The 15,180-nt window shown below is 58.6% G+C and overlaps 1 protein-coding gene across 1 annotated transcript in view; it reads right to left on the minus strand.

The window, feature by feature from the left end:
- ITPR1 (inositol 1,4,5-trisphosphate receptor type 1) overlaps positions 1 to 15,180 on the minus strand; it is a 332,592-nt gene that overhangs the window by 63,713 nt on the left and 253,699 nt on the right. Inside the window, exons 44-49 of the mRNA XM_015587167.2 lie at positions 12,734 to 12,921; positions 12,382 to 12,574; positions 9,636 to 9,826; positions 9,063 to 9,243; positions 2,663 to 2,843; positions 963 to 1,216 (exon numbers count right to left, since the gene is read on the minus strand). Of these exons, the coding sequence (XP_015442653.1) occupies positions 963 to 1,216; positions 2,663 to 2,843; positions 9,063 to 9,243; positions 9,636 to 9,826; positions 12,382 to 12,574; positions 12,734 to 12,921 (1,188 nt within the window). The remainder of the gene's footprint in view (positions 1 to 962; positions 1,217 to 2,662; positions 2,844 to 9,062; positions 9,244 to 9,635; positions 9,827 to 12,381; positions 12,575 to 12,733; positions 12,922 to 15,180) is intronic.

The following is a 15,180-nucleotide window of genomic DNA, read 5'->3' on the forward strand; positions in this document are numbered from 1 at the left end:
GAGGAGTTGTCCGGACACCTGCTCCTGTTCACCTTCGTCCCTTTTCAGTAGATGGTGCTGCTTTTCCCCAGAGTCAGCGGCACAGCCAGGCCCTGGGCAGGCCTGGGGCTCTCGCATGCTTCTCCTCCATGGCTCTGAGCCCCATCAGCGGAACGAGACGGCTGTGGAACCCACCATGGCCCTTCCTAAATAGCCTTTGCTGGGTGGGGGTGGGGACACTCTGCAAGGGACAAAATGGTTGATGGCATGTGCTCTGCCATCAGACCACCTGGGTTCAAGTCCCAGTCCTGTGCCCCCTACCTGTGTCCCCTGAACCTCAGTTCCTCAGCTACAGGTACGAGTGTAACAATATAGGCGACGCTGACCACCCAGGGCATTCCGAGTGCCCCCTGGCCACTGTTATTCTAACGACAAAGAAGTGAACACAGGATTTCTGGAATAATCGGTTCGACAAATATTTCTGAGCATCTATTCGTGTAAAATTCTAGAAGGCCATGTCATTCCTTCACCCAACAAAAACTTAATTAGAACTTTCTAAGTAGCAGATTTTGTAAGTCTAGTATATCATCCATCTGTCCATCCGTCTGTCCATCCATCCATCATCCACCCAAGTGTTACCTGTAAGTGTAGTATATCATCCATCTGTCCATCCATCCATCATCCACCCAAGTGTTACCTGTGCACCTATATGCCGAACACCGGCAGGCTACCGGCTGCATGCGCACGGGCACACGTACACACTTAAACATACACGGAGCAGGTGCCCACCCTGGTGAGCAAGGGAGGTGGTCCCTGTCCCTGTGCAGACGGTGGGGAGGACAGGCAGAGAACCACGTCATCACCCAGAAGCCGAGAACCATCCTGGGTCCTCGACTCAAGGAGACTGGCTGGCGTGAAGGAGCAAAGGGTCGGGGCGCGCGTGGCAGCGGTGACCCCGGTGACCCCGGCCGCCCCGCCCTCACCTGCAGGTCCCGGTTGTGGTTCTCGCACAGGAGCTGCAGGAAGCGGAGGATGGGCTGCATGATGGTGACGACCGCGCTCATCTCCAGGTCGTCCTTGGTCTTGTCCGCCGCGGCCTGGGTGCCCTCCCCGGGCTGGTAGTGGTCGTCGGGGTCGGCCTCCCTCCTGAAGGTGGTGAAGGCCTTCCTGGTGGCAGCGGAGGCCTCCAGGAGCTGGTCACGGACCTCTTCAGTTATCTGCGTCGAGGGCTCTTTGGCTAGAAGGCAAACAGGAGATTGTCAAGCCCACGGGAACCTCACGAGTGCTGGTCAGTCACCGGCCAAAGGCGACGTCCAGAAACATAAGTGCTTATATTCCCTAGGGATCCCCACGGTTGGCAAAGCACTCCAAGAAGCCAGCGCCTTCTCTCAGTCCTCGGGCAGGGCCAAGACCGAGGCGGGGCCTGCCAGCTCGCTCGTGGCTGTGCTGCTTCACCCAAGCTCGCTGTGTTTTAGAGGAAAAACCTCAGGGCAGGCTCTGTCACCCCACATGTCTAGGCTCGGGGCCTCAGCTTCCTCATCCGTGAAGCGGGAACACACAGGTGAATCCCACCCAGACAGGTTCCTGAGGGGATCCACGTAATGCTAATCACAATGGTAATCGCCGTTGTTGGAGGGACAACTGCCTGTGCCCTCCGCCACGTGCCGAGGCACTGTGATGAAGCCTTTGCCGTGTGCTACCTCATCCAAGTCCCCAGAGAGCCCTGTCAGGTAACCGGGCGTTGCAGCCGGGCTGCCTGGGTCCGCATCCTGGCTGACCCGCCTTCGAGCTCAGGTCTTTAGCAAGGACAAGTTAACAAGTATCTCTTTGCCTCGGTCTCCCCACCTGTAAATCAGGGGTCACCATCTTATCTATTCTGCAGGGTTCACTCGCATTCCAAACGGAGCAATGCACGCAAAGGGCTCTGAACAGGGCCTGGTGGCCAGCAAGTGCTTGGAAAATGGCCGCCATTCCTTTTTTACCCCCTTCTAGACCAGCGGTTATCAGCCGGGCGTGAGTCTGCCCTCGTCCCCACCCAGGGACAACCCCTCACATCTGCAGACGTTTCTGGAGACAATATCTGGGGGTGGACAACTGGCGTCTCTGTGTAGAGGCCACACGTGCTGCTGAACGTCTCACAATGCACCGTTCGGCCCCGACAGCAACCACTCTCCAGATGTCAGATGTGCCGTGGCTGAGAAGCCACCTCGTTCTCCCCTTAGAACGAGGCTCGGCGTGGTTCACTAACTGCTCACGGCCATCTGACTTGGCCCTGGTGGGTCCGCCCACCCCTCCCAAATATCACTTCCCTTCCCCTGAGATGATGGATGAAAAACTTCACGAACTATCACACACGTTAGAGAATGAGGGATAATGAGCTGACGAAAAGCGGACATCCAGTTCCAAAGTGTGAATCGTCCTCAACGTTCTCGAACGGTAAATGGAAAATTACAGAAAAGCCTTGTTCGTGGATTTCCTGCCAATAAAACCTGGAGTTTGACCAAGAGGAATGTATATTAATTTACTAAACAAGCAGAACCTCCAAAGCCTCGGGAATTCAACTCAGGTTCTGTAGGAAGAAATAATTGCATCGTAACCAGATTGGCTTTTTCCTTCCAAAAGGAACTCGGTTTTGAGTAGGAAGGAGCGGGGACGCCGGGGGAAAGCGGCACGCGGCCCTGACCTTTCCTCCGCGACGGGGCGTCCCTGTCGGCCTCGTCGTCCTTCTTCTTGTTCCCCAGGTCGCTGGTGTTCACCGTCACCGTCGCCTTGATTTCCTGCTGGGCCGCCTTCATCCGGTCGTAGAAGACCTTGAAGAACTTCTCCGACTTCTTGTCTTCCGTCAGTCGGCAGAAAAACGAGTGCTGCCGGAGAGAAGCCGCACATTGTCAGCACCGAGGCGGACCTGCGACGGAATCCCGCTCCGGACACCGAAACCTCGCGGAGGCCACGGCCAGCCGCCAGGCTCCACGATGGCCCGAGTTTGGACCGAAGACAAACACTATTCCATGCACTGTCTGTCTCTGGATTCTACAGCCTGAAGTTGTTTTTTTTTTTTACAAAGCCTTGAAAGCAAACGCCACGGGATATTTTGGCTGGAGCAGTCATGCAGGCTTAGGAAGCACGCTAAGGGGTGCCGGGCAGATGAGAACAGCCCCTCTACCCAAACGACAAAGCTAACCCCACCGACGAAGAAAATGAAATGCATTTTTGGTGATCACAGCAGGGCTAGTCATTTGTTTAAGGACGTCTATGAGTCCCTCCTTTGGAACAGCCCTGTGAAGACATACGGATGCGTAAGACGTGCGACCACGCCCCTACGGGGCTCCGTACCAGGTTAGGATGACACGTCCGTAAGTAAGACCAAACTGGGTAAGTAAAAAGTGCCCCAGAAGCTACACGATTATATCGTAGAAGCTCAGAGCTGGTAAGGAGGCCGCTAGGCTGGAGTGATCCCAAAATCTTCGTGGAAAATGTGATTTTTCAAATCAGGCTTTGAAGGGCAGGTAAGGGTGTTTAGATAAAGAAGCTCAGAATTAACAGGTACTTTGCCTCTTGGATACACACTTGTTTTTGGACCCGCTGCAAGCAACAGTATAACTGTTGATGTGGAAACACAATATGGTGTCTCAACTTCATTTATGAGTGTTCGCTTTTCGCCCCTTCGCAAACACCACACTGTTGCGAATTATTTACATAAAAATACAATACGGTCATCTCCAGAGGAATAAAACAAAGCTCCAAACAATATCCTTGCTTCTCCCAGTTGGATCTTTCTGCCAGTTTCCTATCCTCCCCCACGTGGAAAGACGGCTCATCTCTACATGAGGTGGCCCTCGGCTCACGATCGCAGAAAATCTAAAACCTTAGCAGCGTCTGGAAGCCCCCTCACTCCCCCGTCTCTCACCCCCACACATACCGAATGCCCGATCCAGGAGCCCCCCGCCCCGGGGGCCAACACGTTTCTCTGCCATCTCCAGTCACTCTGACCCTCCTGCCTCTAGCCCATGTGCTACTTGGACAGGTGTCCGTCCCATTTGACCACAGAGCACTTCTTGACTGACCCTCTCTTCCCGCCCTGCTGTTCTTCTTTAGCTCTGGTCATTTACAACACACGACACCGGATCCGCCCTTCCTACCTGGGCTTCTCGGCTCTGTCCTTTCCCCTCCGACCGCTCCCAAGAGTCACCTGTCTACTGTTCGTCCTTATCATTCTGTGTCAGTGGGTCCTCCAAGCCTGCGACTCTTTGAAACAAGCTCGAGACTGTAATGTCCTCCATTGCCTTCCAGGCTTCTCAGTATTTTATTTATCCATCCATCCATCCATCCATCCATCCATCCATCCATCCATCCGCCCACCGACCCAGCCACCTATCCGACCATCCACCATTTGCTGTGCACCTGTCATGAGTCGGGCACTACGCCATCACTGGAGATACAACAGCGAGCAAAATGAAACCTGAACCCCGTCCCCATGAAACTGAAAGCTGGTGGGGAACAGACACAGTAATTCAATAACTACCCCGCTGACTGCTTACTAAAATAGCCTTTTATCCCTAAGAACCTGTCCCAGGAGACCGCTGGTAAACGGGGCGGTGGCGGACACTTGGCGCCACCGTCCCGTTCTTCCTTGCTTCCCCGGTGCTCCCCGTGGCTAGGGCCCCCTCGTCCTTCGGTCTCGGCACTAACGTCAGCTCCCTGAGCATCCTGACGTGGTAGCCAAGCCAGCTGCCTTTTCTCACGGGCCGTTTTATTCTCTTCAGCCACTGGCCTCTGAAACGACACGCCCGCCTCCTGCCTCTCGCACGCAGGGTAAGCTCTGTGCGGGCAGGTGCCTATCCGGACGGCTCACGGCAGATGCCCGCCTGCCCGGCTCACGGCCTCCTGAGCGCCCAGAGGCGGCCCAGCACATAGAGGGGGCTGCATGATATCTTGATGAAGGAATGACCACGACCCAGCACGGTAGGCTGCTCTTAACTGACACCCCCATCCGTGCCTGCTTTTATATTCAGTGGACGCGACAGAAATAACCCCAGGGTAGGTGAATTCTGAAAAACTGCTCAAATATGAGGAACTAACTTTTAATCATTCGCTTCTGAGAGCCGACGCGTCCACGGACAGACAAAAGGAGATGTGTGGGGTCAAAGAACTCAACCGACAGCCACCTAACTGTGGCGACTAAATTCTCCCCCAGGACGAGGCTTCACCTCCCGGGGTCGAGAGCAAACTGTGCCAGAAGCGGTCGCGGGGGGCAGTGAACGCCGTTGCTGTGCCTGCGTCTGCTCCTTGCACGGGGGCCGCTTAGAAAGCGTCCATCCGGTCACTCAGGAAAACCAATGCCCTTCAGAGGGTAAGTAAATAACCGAGGTCTGCCACCCGCCACCTCCGCCAGCGCACGGCGGCAGCCTGCTCCGCACCGTGACGTGTGGCGGCCGAGCCCAGCGGACGGCACAGGCGGGGTACGGAGACCCCCAAGGCAACCCGAGCGAGGCCGGGCGCCGAGGACCACGTGCTTCTGCGCCGGTTTCCGCAACAGCCCGCATGTTAATTTGCATTATTTACACCAGTCCCCAGTCCCTCAAGGACCTGAAGCAGGTTTATAAACAGAATGTGGTCAATAAAATAAAAAAGTGGACAGTAGGGGACAGCGACATGCGTGAGCACAGAGGCCAGAAGGAGATGTGGTGGGCGGCTGGGAGGAGCGATGGCGGGGCAGTCGTGGGCTCGGCGCCCGGGTTTCTGGCCGTCAAGCTGAGATGACAGAGAGTCTCACTCCGTGACGCCTCTTCCCGTTGCAAGCAGACGTTCCTTGATGGAGGGGACGGTGGGGCCGGCTTCCCGGTCTGTCCACTGGGCTCTCATCCCGGGCCCCGGGCAAGTTCCTCGGCCTCTCTGAGCCCACGAGGAGCTCGCACTGGGTGTGTCCGTCACGTCAGCATCACACGAAAACTCCACAGCAAAGGTGACCCCATGAGCACCTGGGGGCGGATCGCAAAGTGGCGAGGACTCTGTCTCCAGGGTCACAAAGACCTGGTTTCGGCTCCACCAAACACCAGCGAGTGTCCCCTTCAGAGACAACGTCTCTGAAACCCAAACTTCCTCCTCTGCAAGACGGGCAGGACCCCAGTACTTCGTGATGGCTGTGACGCTCCAGGGGCACAATCACAGTGACACACTGGCTGACACAGTGGCCCGGGACACACCCCCAGGGCGTCCCCTCACGTAGCCCTGCGGGAATGGCGGTCACTGTCACTCCCTTCTGAGGGATCGGGGACCTAACCGACAGTGCGCATCGAGTGTCGAGCCTCACCCCGAGGTGCCCACCCCATGACGGACGTGGCCGGCACGCCGGGCAGAGGGGCCAGGTGGCGGTGCCACAGAGCGCTCGGGCCCCAACTGGGGACCTTCCCGGTGACGCTGGGGAAGGAAGGAGCCTGGTTCCCAGAAGGAAGTGGGGGTGCCCCGTACGGGAGGGGATGTGAAAAGTGATGGCAGTGTGGGGAACTCGGGGGCCTCCCGCAGAGGCAGGATGTGCCGCGGGGAGAAACGGGGCTCAGGGGCCCACAGGGGCTCCTGGGGACAGTCACTGCCCCCTCTGCTGCCTGGTGAGGCCCGGACTGGGTGAGACCAGGCTGTGCACACAGTTCGCAGACCTGTCCACTGGACCTCTTTCTGTCACCATGAGCTGGGAGGGTGTGGGAGGGGGAGAGGGACAGGGATGGACAGGGGCGTGGGGGGGACGCCACCCCCAGCCCGCAGGCAGCCGACTGGCCTCCCTGAACCTACCGCCCCCTCCCCTAAACCAAGAGCCATAGTCACAGAGAGACTGTTTCACTTTTCACGCCAAGTTTTTCACTCCACCCCACCTGGCAGGTATGAGGTGACCCTTCAAAATACATCTGGTCCAGAGCAGGTGACATTAGTTGATGAAGTCAGAAATCAGAAGAGCAATCGCCTGGCTGAGGGGGAGTGGGAAGTGACTGAAAGGGGGAACCAGAGAACTTTCTGGAGGGAAGGAAACGCCTTGATTAGGGTGGTGGTGACACAGGTGTGGCATACAGAATGACGCCCCCTCTCCCCATGCTGATCCCCGGGACCTGGGAGTGTGTCACCTCACCTGGCAAAGGGGAATTAAAGTTGCCGTGGGGTTGACATCGCTCACCCGCTGCCCTTCAGCGGGGAGAGGGTCCTGGATTAACCGGAGGGAGAGGGTCCTGGATTAACCGGAGGGGCCGATGTGACCTCGAGGGTCCTTAGGAGTGGGAGAGGGAGGCAGAGGAGGGGGGGTGACAGTGAGAGGGACTCCACCCACCACTGCCGGAGTCGAAGGCGGAGGAGGGACCCAGAGCCAAGGGCTGCGGGGTCGGAGGAGGCCAGGACGCAGTTCTCCGGGGACCTCCGCAGGAAGGCAGCCCCGCCCACACCTTCGTTTTCAGCCCAGTGAAGACTCATGTCAAACTCGTAAGGTAAAACATGTGATTGTGTTAGGCCACGAAGTTTGTGGTCACTTGTTAAAGCAGCTGAAAAAAACGAATACAATAGGTATCATCACCCGTCAGATGGGACGGGGCCGTGACACTGAAAGTCGAGGCACGTTGCTGTTGGTAAATTATATCACCATGAAAAGACGTCTCAGGAGATTGCCGAGACGGACCGCCGCTCACGAATCCAGCACACGTGGAGGCGCGGGCTGGGGTCAGGCGAGGCCGGGCGACTCGTGGCGGAGCCACGACCAGCATCCGACCCCCTGCCCAGGGCTCTTCCTACAATTCTGGCTTCTCGGGGAACACACGGAAGACCCGCCCAGGGGCAGGTGCTTTTGGGGCAGACCCAAGCTCACGGGCGACAGGTCTGCACTTGGCGTGGCTTTCAGGAAGGAAGTCGAGGGTCGGAGCAGGTGAGGACGTCGCCGCTGGCAGAGGCCATCTCCTGGGCAGCTCTGGCGGGGGCGGCGGGGGCAGGGACATGAGGCACGGCCAAGCTCAAACACAGAACGAGAAGGGCGGGAAGATGGGTCACAGAAGGCCGAGGCTGGGAGCAGCCATTCAGTTTGCAAACACCCTCCTTTCTCCCCAGACACCAGCTCTGCCAAAGATACCACGCATAGGAGAGATACAGGGGCCCGCCAAGGCCACACGGAGTCCTCGTCCCCCGACGGCCCAAACCCAGTCCCTGGGACCACGCTGGGTCCTGGTGGAATCGACAGCCTCCGTGTACTTTCTCGTCCTCGGATGACTGTCAAGTGGACACGGTTTGTTCTCCCGTGGCTGCTTGAGCTGGACAGGGACTAAGGAACCGAGCGGCCTCAGATCGAAATAATAACGAAACTATCCTTTCAGATCCGTCTTGAAAATGATCAGAGATTGGTTAATGAGCCTGGCAGCCACCCACTATGGCCACCCAAATCCTTGCAAAGACTCAGAGCATGGTTTGTGAGAAGCCTGCTCGCTTCTAAACAAAAGGCGCCCCAAAGTCAGGACCTCGCAGACAGTGGTGGCGACTCTACAGACAATGGGCATGCAGTGGGCAGGAGGGGGGTGGGCGCCCCTTTCTTCGGGGTGAGAGGTCACAGTCACAGGGAGGAGAATGGGAGACCAGGCCTCCCCCGCGCACTGACCACGCAGCAGGGGACACAAGCAGACATGCGCCTTATGGAAAGGCCATCCTCCCAGAGTTCAGAGACGTGGGAGGAAGACAGGCTTTGTGCCTGGACGCGGAGCCGGCCAGCCCACACCTGCGGGGCCAGAGGCCACTGTGACCGGGGGAGCCCTCCGAGGGAGTCTTGGCTAAGGAGGGGCCGTGACGGGAAGCAGAGGGGGACGTGACCCAGGACGCAGCCTGGCGGGAGTGTGGGTGGTCCGGGCGGGGCAGGCCACCGTGCCGCCGAGACAGCTTCGAGACTGTGACCCCCCCACAGCGGAAAGCTGTCCACCCGCGGTTGGTCCACCTTCCAGAAGCCCACACGCTGGGCCCGGAGAGAATCCAGAGAACCAGCTGTTCCGCTTGACTGCCCCGGACGACACGACCCTGCCGCCCGTGACGGTCAGTCTGGACGCTCCCTTCTCTGCTGCAGAACGAAGTACGTTCTCAGGCGAATCCAGGAATTTGAAAAATGTGGACACTGAACAGTGCGTCAGCCCCTGAGCTTCCAGCTGACGGGAAGTCTCCGCCGGGGTCTTTGACATTTTCCACTTTTCGCTCTGCCTCGGGCACACGAAGACCTCGGCCTTGGCCCCGGGAGTCTCGGACACCAGAGAACAGATGCTGTGCGGGTGACAGAAGGACGGCAGTATCTACCGAGGTGCGGGGTCTACCTCCGGGGCTGTCTTCCTGCGCCCGTGATCACCTGACAGTTTGCCACATCCCGGAGACCCTCTCTCGGTCAATTACACTACGGTGCGTGGTAACTGAGTGCATCCTATTTGCCAGGCAGTGCCTATGTGCTTTATACGCATCACATCGTTTCGTCCCTATAACCACCCATGAGGGAGCTGCTAGCACGAGCCTCACTTCACAGAGGAGGGCGCTGAGGCTCTCAGAGGCGACCTAACTCGCCGAGTCATCCCACCAGGCGGGGCGGGCCAGGGCTCCAGCCTCACCTGTCTGAGGCCACAGTCCAGGCTCCCGGACACTCTGCTTCGTTCCACACCTCTCACCTGAGCGCGAGTTTGTCAAACTCAAGCACCTTTGGCTTTTTATAACGCCCGCTCCGCAGGTACGGAGAGGTGTGGTGGGTCCCCGTGTGAACCGTCCAACTGCCCGTGACACCTGCCGGGTGCGTTGTTACCACGGCTCCCGAACAGGCCCTTTCTGCCTGGTGAAGCGCTGCCCGGGCTGGGGGTTTACGCTGTTACCAAAACCAGCGTCATGCAATGACCACTGCAGGCCTCGAGTCCTTTTCTTAGAATCTGGTGGCAATAATCAAAACCCTAAGGTCGTGAATCTCGAACGAGGGGGCCGAACAGTGAGGCATCGGGACCTGGAGAACTGGACGGGTGGGAATCTAGGCTTCGGCCTCAGCGCCTCACTAACCAGCCACACGACCTTGGGCATTACCCGTGCCCTGCGCTCCTTGTCGGAACAGCAACTCCCACCACCCGCCTTGTGTGCATCACCTGGAGGCTGGCGGCCCACCGAGGCTGCAGGTGTGCAACAGTCTGCGTGGAAAACACTCTGATTACTGCGGGAAGCTCTTCAGATGGAGGGAGCTGTCGGTACCCGTCGGCCAATTCCCCTTGCAAAGGAAAGGCGATGGACAGTAAGATGGGCAGATGAACGCGTGCCAGGTGCTATGTGATGGCCAAAGTCAGGTGTCCGAACACGGCCAACGGAGAACAATGCCAGCTGATACTGCTTGGCCAGGATGGCCTCTGAATGCGGAGCAAAAAATACACCGGAAGGCAATTCACCATCATAATGAAGCTTAAAAAAAAATCCAGCTGACATTTCGCCAGTTATAGAAGCCACTCAGATTCCTTCAGACACAGAGATCGACCATTTCGCGTTCCCTCCTCAGAGTTTGATATACCTAAAGGCAGAACGCTGGCTTTTGGTCAGGCATTTCTCCTGGACGGCCCCAAACCTTTCAACGCGAACTGTTTTTTCAATATTTCTAACCAATTCTCTTGACTTCAGGAAAAGTGTGATGTATGACACGAGTCTAACGGTTAATAAAAGGGACGTGAGGAATCGAACACTCCCTTGGCACAAATTCTCACTCGCTCCAAGGAGGAAATTTTCTGCGAGGTGCGATGGCTTTTAACCCACAAATACGCGGAGCTCTCAGTCCAGCAACCGCTGTGAGGATGTTTCCAGCTTTAACGAGTTCAGAAATCACACAACCTTCAAGGCAGAAAGGAAGGAAGAGATGAAGCCAACCACGTATGGGCTGGGGAGGCCCCCGTGTCTCTTCGCCTTCCGGAGAGAAGGTGCTCCCTGCGGGGTCACCTCCGGAGGACGAGGACACCGACACCTGCTTCAACCCCTCAGCCGGGCGGGGCGGACGGGGAGCTCACTGCTGACGCCCAGTGCTGAGAGGGGGCCTGGGGGGCTGGGGACGCGCAGGCCACCGGGGGAGGGAAGGCCGATGCACTGGACCATCCTGATGCTGCTAACGGGAACCAGCTCCATGTTTCATGGGCAGCAAGATCCACCCAGTTCCGTTAAGGGCGGCTTTTCTCCTGAGACGGAAGTGCGACGGCCCACCCTGTGTCTCCCTGGGCCCACGGCACCGGTGCCGGCGGGGAAGGGTGCCGACCTGGTGAGCGGGCTGGACCCCCACTGGGGGTCACAGAGCTAACAGCTTCTCATCAACGACATTTCAACCAACACACGCTGCTTCCTAAGAAACAACTTTTGAAAAGGTGTTCTCTGACAAAGCCCTCATACGCTAGGTAAACGGTCGGTGGTAACGTCCCCAGGACACAGGACAGTGCAATCGGACTTCAGGGCGGCAGGCCAGGTGTCGCCCCAGAGGGCCCTGGGAGGCCGACCCAGGGGCCAGATGTGCCGGAGACCCTGGTTTCTTCTGGGCTCGGCTCTGCAACCTGCTCCCGATGCCAAAGGCCAGCATCTTCTGTGGCAGTCACTGGCCTCTGTCTGTCTCTTCCAGCCAAAGACAGGAAGAGAAAAACAGCCTCCGTGGAAAACCAAGGATGAGCAGCAGGGTGTGAAGGAGACGCACCGACATCTGCCAGGGGTGCAGCGGCCTGGGGTGGGGCCTTCCCTGGGGACCCTGCTCAAGTGCACGGCGGCGATCTGGCTGCTCGGGTCCATGGGAAAGGGCGGGGTCCACGGGAAAGGGCGGGGTCCACGGCACACGAGGCGAGACCCCAGGAGGGGCGGCGTCAGAGCGTCAGGGGCTCTGGGCTCCCAGCCCACGGACATCTACTCGGCCAGAGAAGGTGACGCGCCTTCGCGTGCAGTCCGGGCCATGAGGGACGCACATTGACCTCCGAGGGGGCCCCGGGGCTGAGCCCACGATTCGACGGGAGACTCTCCCAGGAGCTCACGATCTCTCAGGGCCCACGGCCGCGGCATCGTGACCGGGAGGCCGCGAGACTTTCTCCGCGAGCCTCCGACCTGTATCATGAGACCTGAAAGGAAGGGGGCGGGGGGGACGCTGTCGCCGAGGGGTGCGCCAGGCGCGCAGGCCACAGGAGGCACCGCAGCACTGAGGCGGGTCCCCTGCCGAGAGCCTGGCGGGGACGTGGCTGTCCCTTCCCACTCCACTGAGGGGTTCGGCCCGGGGCATCGAGAAAGAAGACTGACCCAGGAAGTGAAAGGCTAAGAACCGGGTCCTCGGTCTCACTTCCGCTCTGCGTTCCTGAGGGGCAGTTAATCCACACGGACCGACTCTTCCTGTCCTGAAAGGTCCCAGGTCCCCCAGAGCAACCGACTCACGTCGCTGTCGGGCCCATTCCCGTGCCTGTGTTCGTGCAGAGCAGCGGGGGGCTCAGAGATGGGGGTTACGTCCTGCCTCCGTGGCGGGGTGACTGCAGAACTGGGAGGGCTTGCCCAGGTCACCGATGACACTGTGGCCTCGGCTTCCTCATCGGTCACGGGGCAGGGAGGACGAGGATGCCACTCGGGAGGCCTGGAGGAGGAAGGTGACACAGGCACAGGGCCAGGCACCTGGCAGGTACTTTACACCTGCCGCTTTCCCTTCCCTGCTCTCAACAAGCCAACTGTCCCAAACGCACTCAACCATAAAAGCCGAAGAAAAACGCGCCGTGGCTGCCGGGGTCAAGGTCACAGGCTGGCAGACAGCACGTTGTCCAGCAGAACGAGTGCCTTCCCTCCCTCGGTCCCCTGCCGCATCTGACTAACGCTCAGGTCACAGACCTTCTGGGCCCCGAAGGACGCGCGCTCCGCGTCTCGCTGTTCCCCAGCCCCACAGGCCCATTGCCCTGGGTTCTGGCCCACCAGGTGGCTTCCGCCTGGCTGCAGAGAACTCCCCCGGGACCTGCCAGTGAGACGTGCAGATGGCCGAGCGCACGGAGGGCGGGCTGGCGACGCAGCAACTGCTGCTCAGGGCCCACAAGCAGGCTACAGCCCCAGAGCAGCACTGACTCGGCGTGGGCAGGGGCTGTGGAGCTCACCTAACCCGGCCTCGCCCCTGGCGACAAGCGTCCGACCCGGGCCCAGCAGCCCTTCCGTCCCCACCCCCGGCGGCGACGCCCTGACCACGCTGGCCTCCCCCAGCTCCTGCAGCCTGCTAGGCCCGTGCCAGCCCTTCCGTCTGAACGCTCTGTGCACAGCTGGTTCCCTTCTCATCTGTTGGGTCTTAGCTGAAACGCCACCTCCCCAGAGAAGCCTTCCCTGACTACCCCGAGTGGCTTCTTCGCGACGCTCCACACCCGCCTCACGTGTGTCCCAGTTTGTTATTCATCTGTTAACTGGTTTAGGATCCATCTCCACCGACAGACTACAAGCTCTGAGAGCCGGGACACGCACGGTCTCACCCCCGACTGTACCACGGCCGTCACGGGGCGCCTGGCACCCAGAATGGGCTCCACAAATGTGTGCCATATGAGTGAATGCGCAACGGCCCCGAAGGATTCCCAGAACACTGAAGTCAAGCCGAGCTCTGCATCCATGGCGGCTGCGGAGTATGTACCTCAAGCACCAGAGGTTCCCATCTGTGAACGCTTGGTCCTGCCAGACTGGGCAGGGCCGCGGCCCAAGGCCAGCCAGAGGCGGCTGACGTGGCCTCCTCCGCTCTCGGAGGCTCACCGGTTGGTGCGCGGGTCCCCGTGATGGGCTCGGGCTGGCCAGAGAGCCTAATCCATCCGGAGAACTGCTAACTCCCCTGGCCTCGCTGACAAAAGCGTTATCATCAGGGAGCAGGAAGGACGATCGACCCGGCACCTGGCTCCCTCCCCTGACCCGGTGATACAGGCTCCGGGCTCGGCAGTCAGTGGGCTGGCGTTGCAAGGAGGCTAATAAAACACAAACACGAAACCGTGTGGCGGCTGCTGTGGAAACGCATCCTCCTCCAATAGCAGTATAATTTTTTTTTAAGTCCTGAATTCAAAGAGAAACGAGTGGTCAGATGGTTTACAGGACTGTCCCCTTCAGAGCCTCGGACATTTTGATGCAAAGTGTAAAACCCAGACGTGGGAAACGGGTAGCAACATCAAGAGGCCCTCTGACACTTTCAAAAAGGAACTCAGAAGACCTCGGGAGATGTAAGTGGGCACAGACGTCCCTGTGAACGAGGAGCGTCAGGGCAGAGGCGCCAAAGCCAGCGCTGACTCAGGCTGTCGAGCGGGGCTCGGAGCTTGTGCAAGGTGTGCTTTCATGCTCCTACGGCAGGACTGCGGCTGCTGGCAGCATCTACTGAGAAAACGTCTCAGCCCTGAAGTCAATGCCGCGGGAACAGCTCCCAAGGGAAAGCCCCCTAGTCACTCGGAGGGGAACGAAGTGATGTTCTCGGTCTGGAATCCGGGGATATTTTATGCAGATGTCCCTGACAGAAGTAGCAAGGGGAAGTCGCTTGCCTTTGATTATTCAAACAGGCCACTGCTATTATGAATTGCACAACTCTTGGGCAAGGCTGGGGTGGGTTTTGGGTTTTTAAAATTTTTTTAACGTCTGTCCTCACAGGAACTACTTTTTCTTTTCTAAGAACATTCCATTATGACTTCCCTAATCATGTTTTGTAGATGCCTCTGCTCTGGTGGGAATGTGGCTGACACCCCCGGGCCAGCTCGGAAGGCTTGTGGCCAGCAGCAGGACAGCCGGCTAGGGCGCAGGTGGGCCTTCCTGGGGCCACCACACACTTCTCAGAACGGCAGTTCGCTCCCCTGCTGAGAACTGGATGGCCTTTTTATTTACTTAGTTTTTTAAAAATCCAGGCTAAGCAATTTCAACCTAGAACCTTCAAGTGACAGCATTTGCCCAGGCCCCAAGAACTCCAACTGTGGGACAAACGCCTTCCCTGTTCTCACGGGTTCTAGTTCCTAACGCACCAGAGACAGGTGCCATTGCCCGCCCAGGACGTGAGCACCGAGGAGGACGCACGGGGACGCGAACAGTGCTCCCCGGGGCACAGCCACTGTCTGCCCCCTGCCCCCCCCGGCAGTGGGGCCCATCGGTTTGGGGCGATCCCGTAGTGGGGAGTCAGCTTCCGCCGGGTGAGATGAGACGTCTAGGATAGGCCCCTATCACGGAGGGCCTGGTGGTAAAAAAAAAAAAAAA

Source organism: Pteropus alecto, unplaced genomic scaffold (genome assembly GCF_000325575.1).
Source record: "Pteropus alecto unplaced genomic scaffold, ASM32557v1 scaffold53, whole genome shotgun sequence".
Taxonomy (NCBI): Eukaryota; Metazoa; Chordata; class Mammalia; order Chiroptera; family Pteropodidae; genus Pteropus; species Pteropus alecto.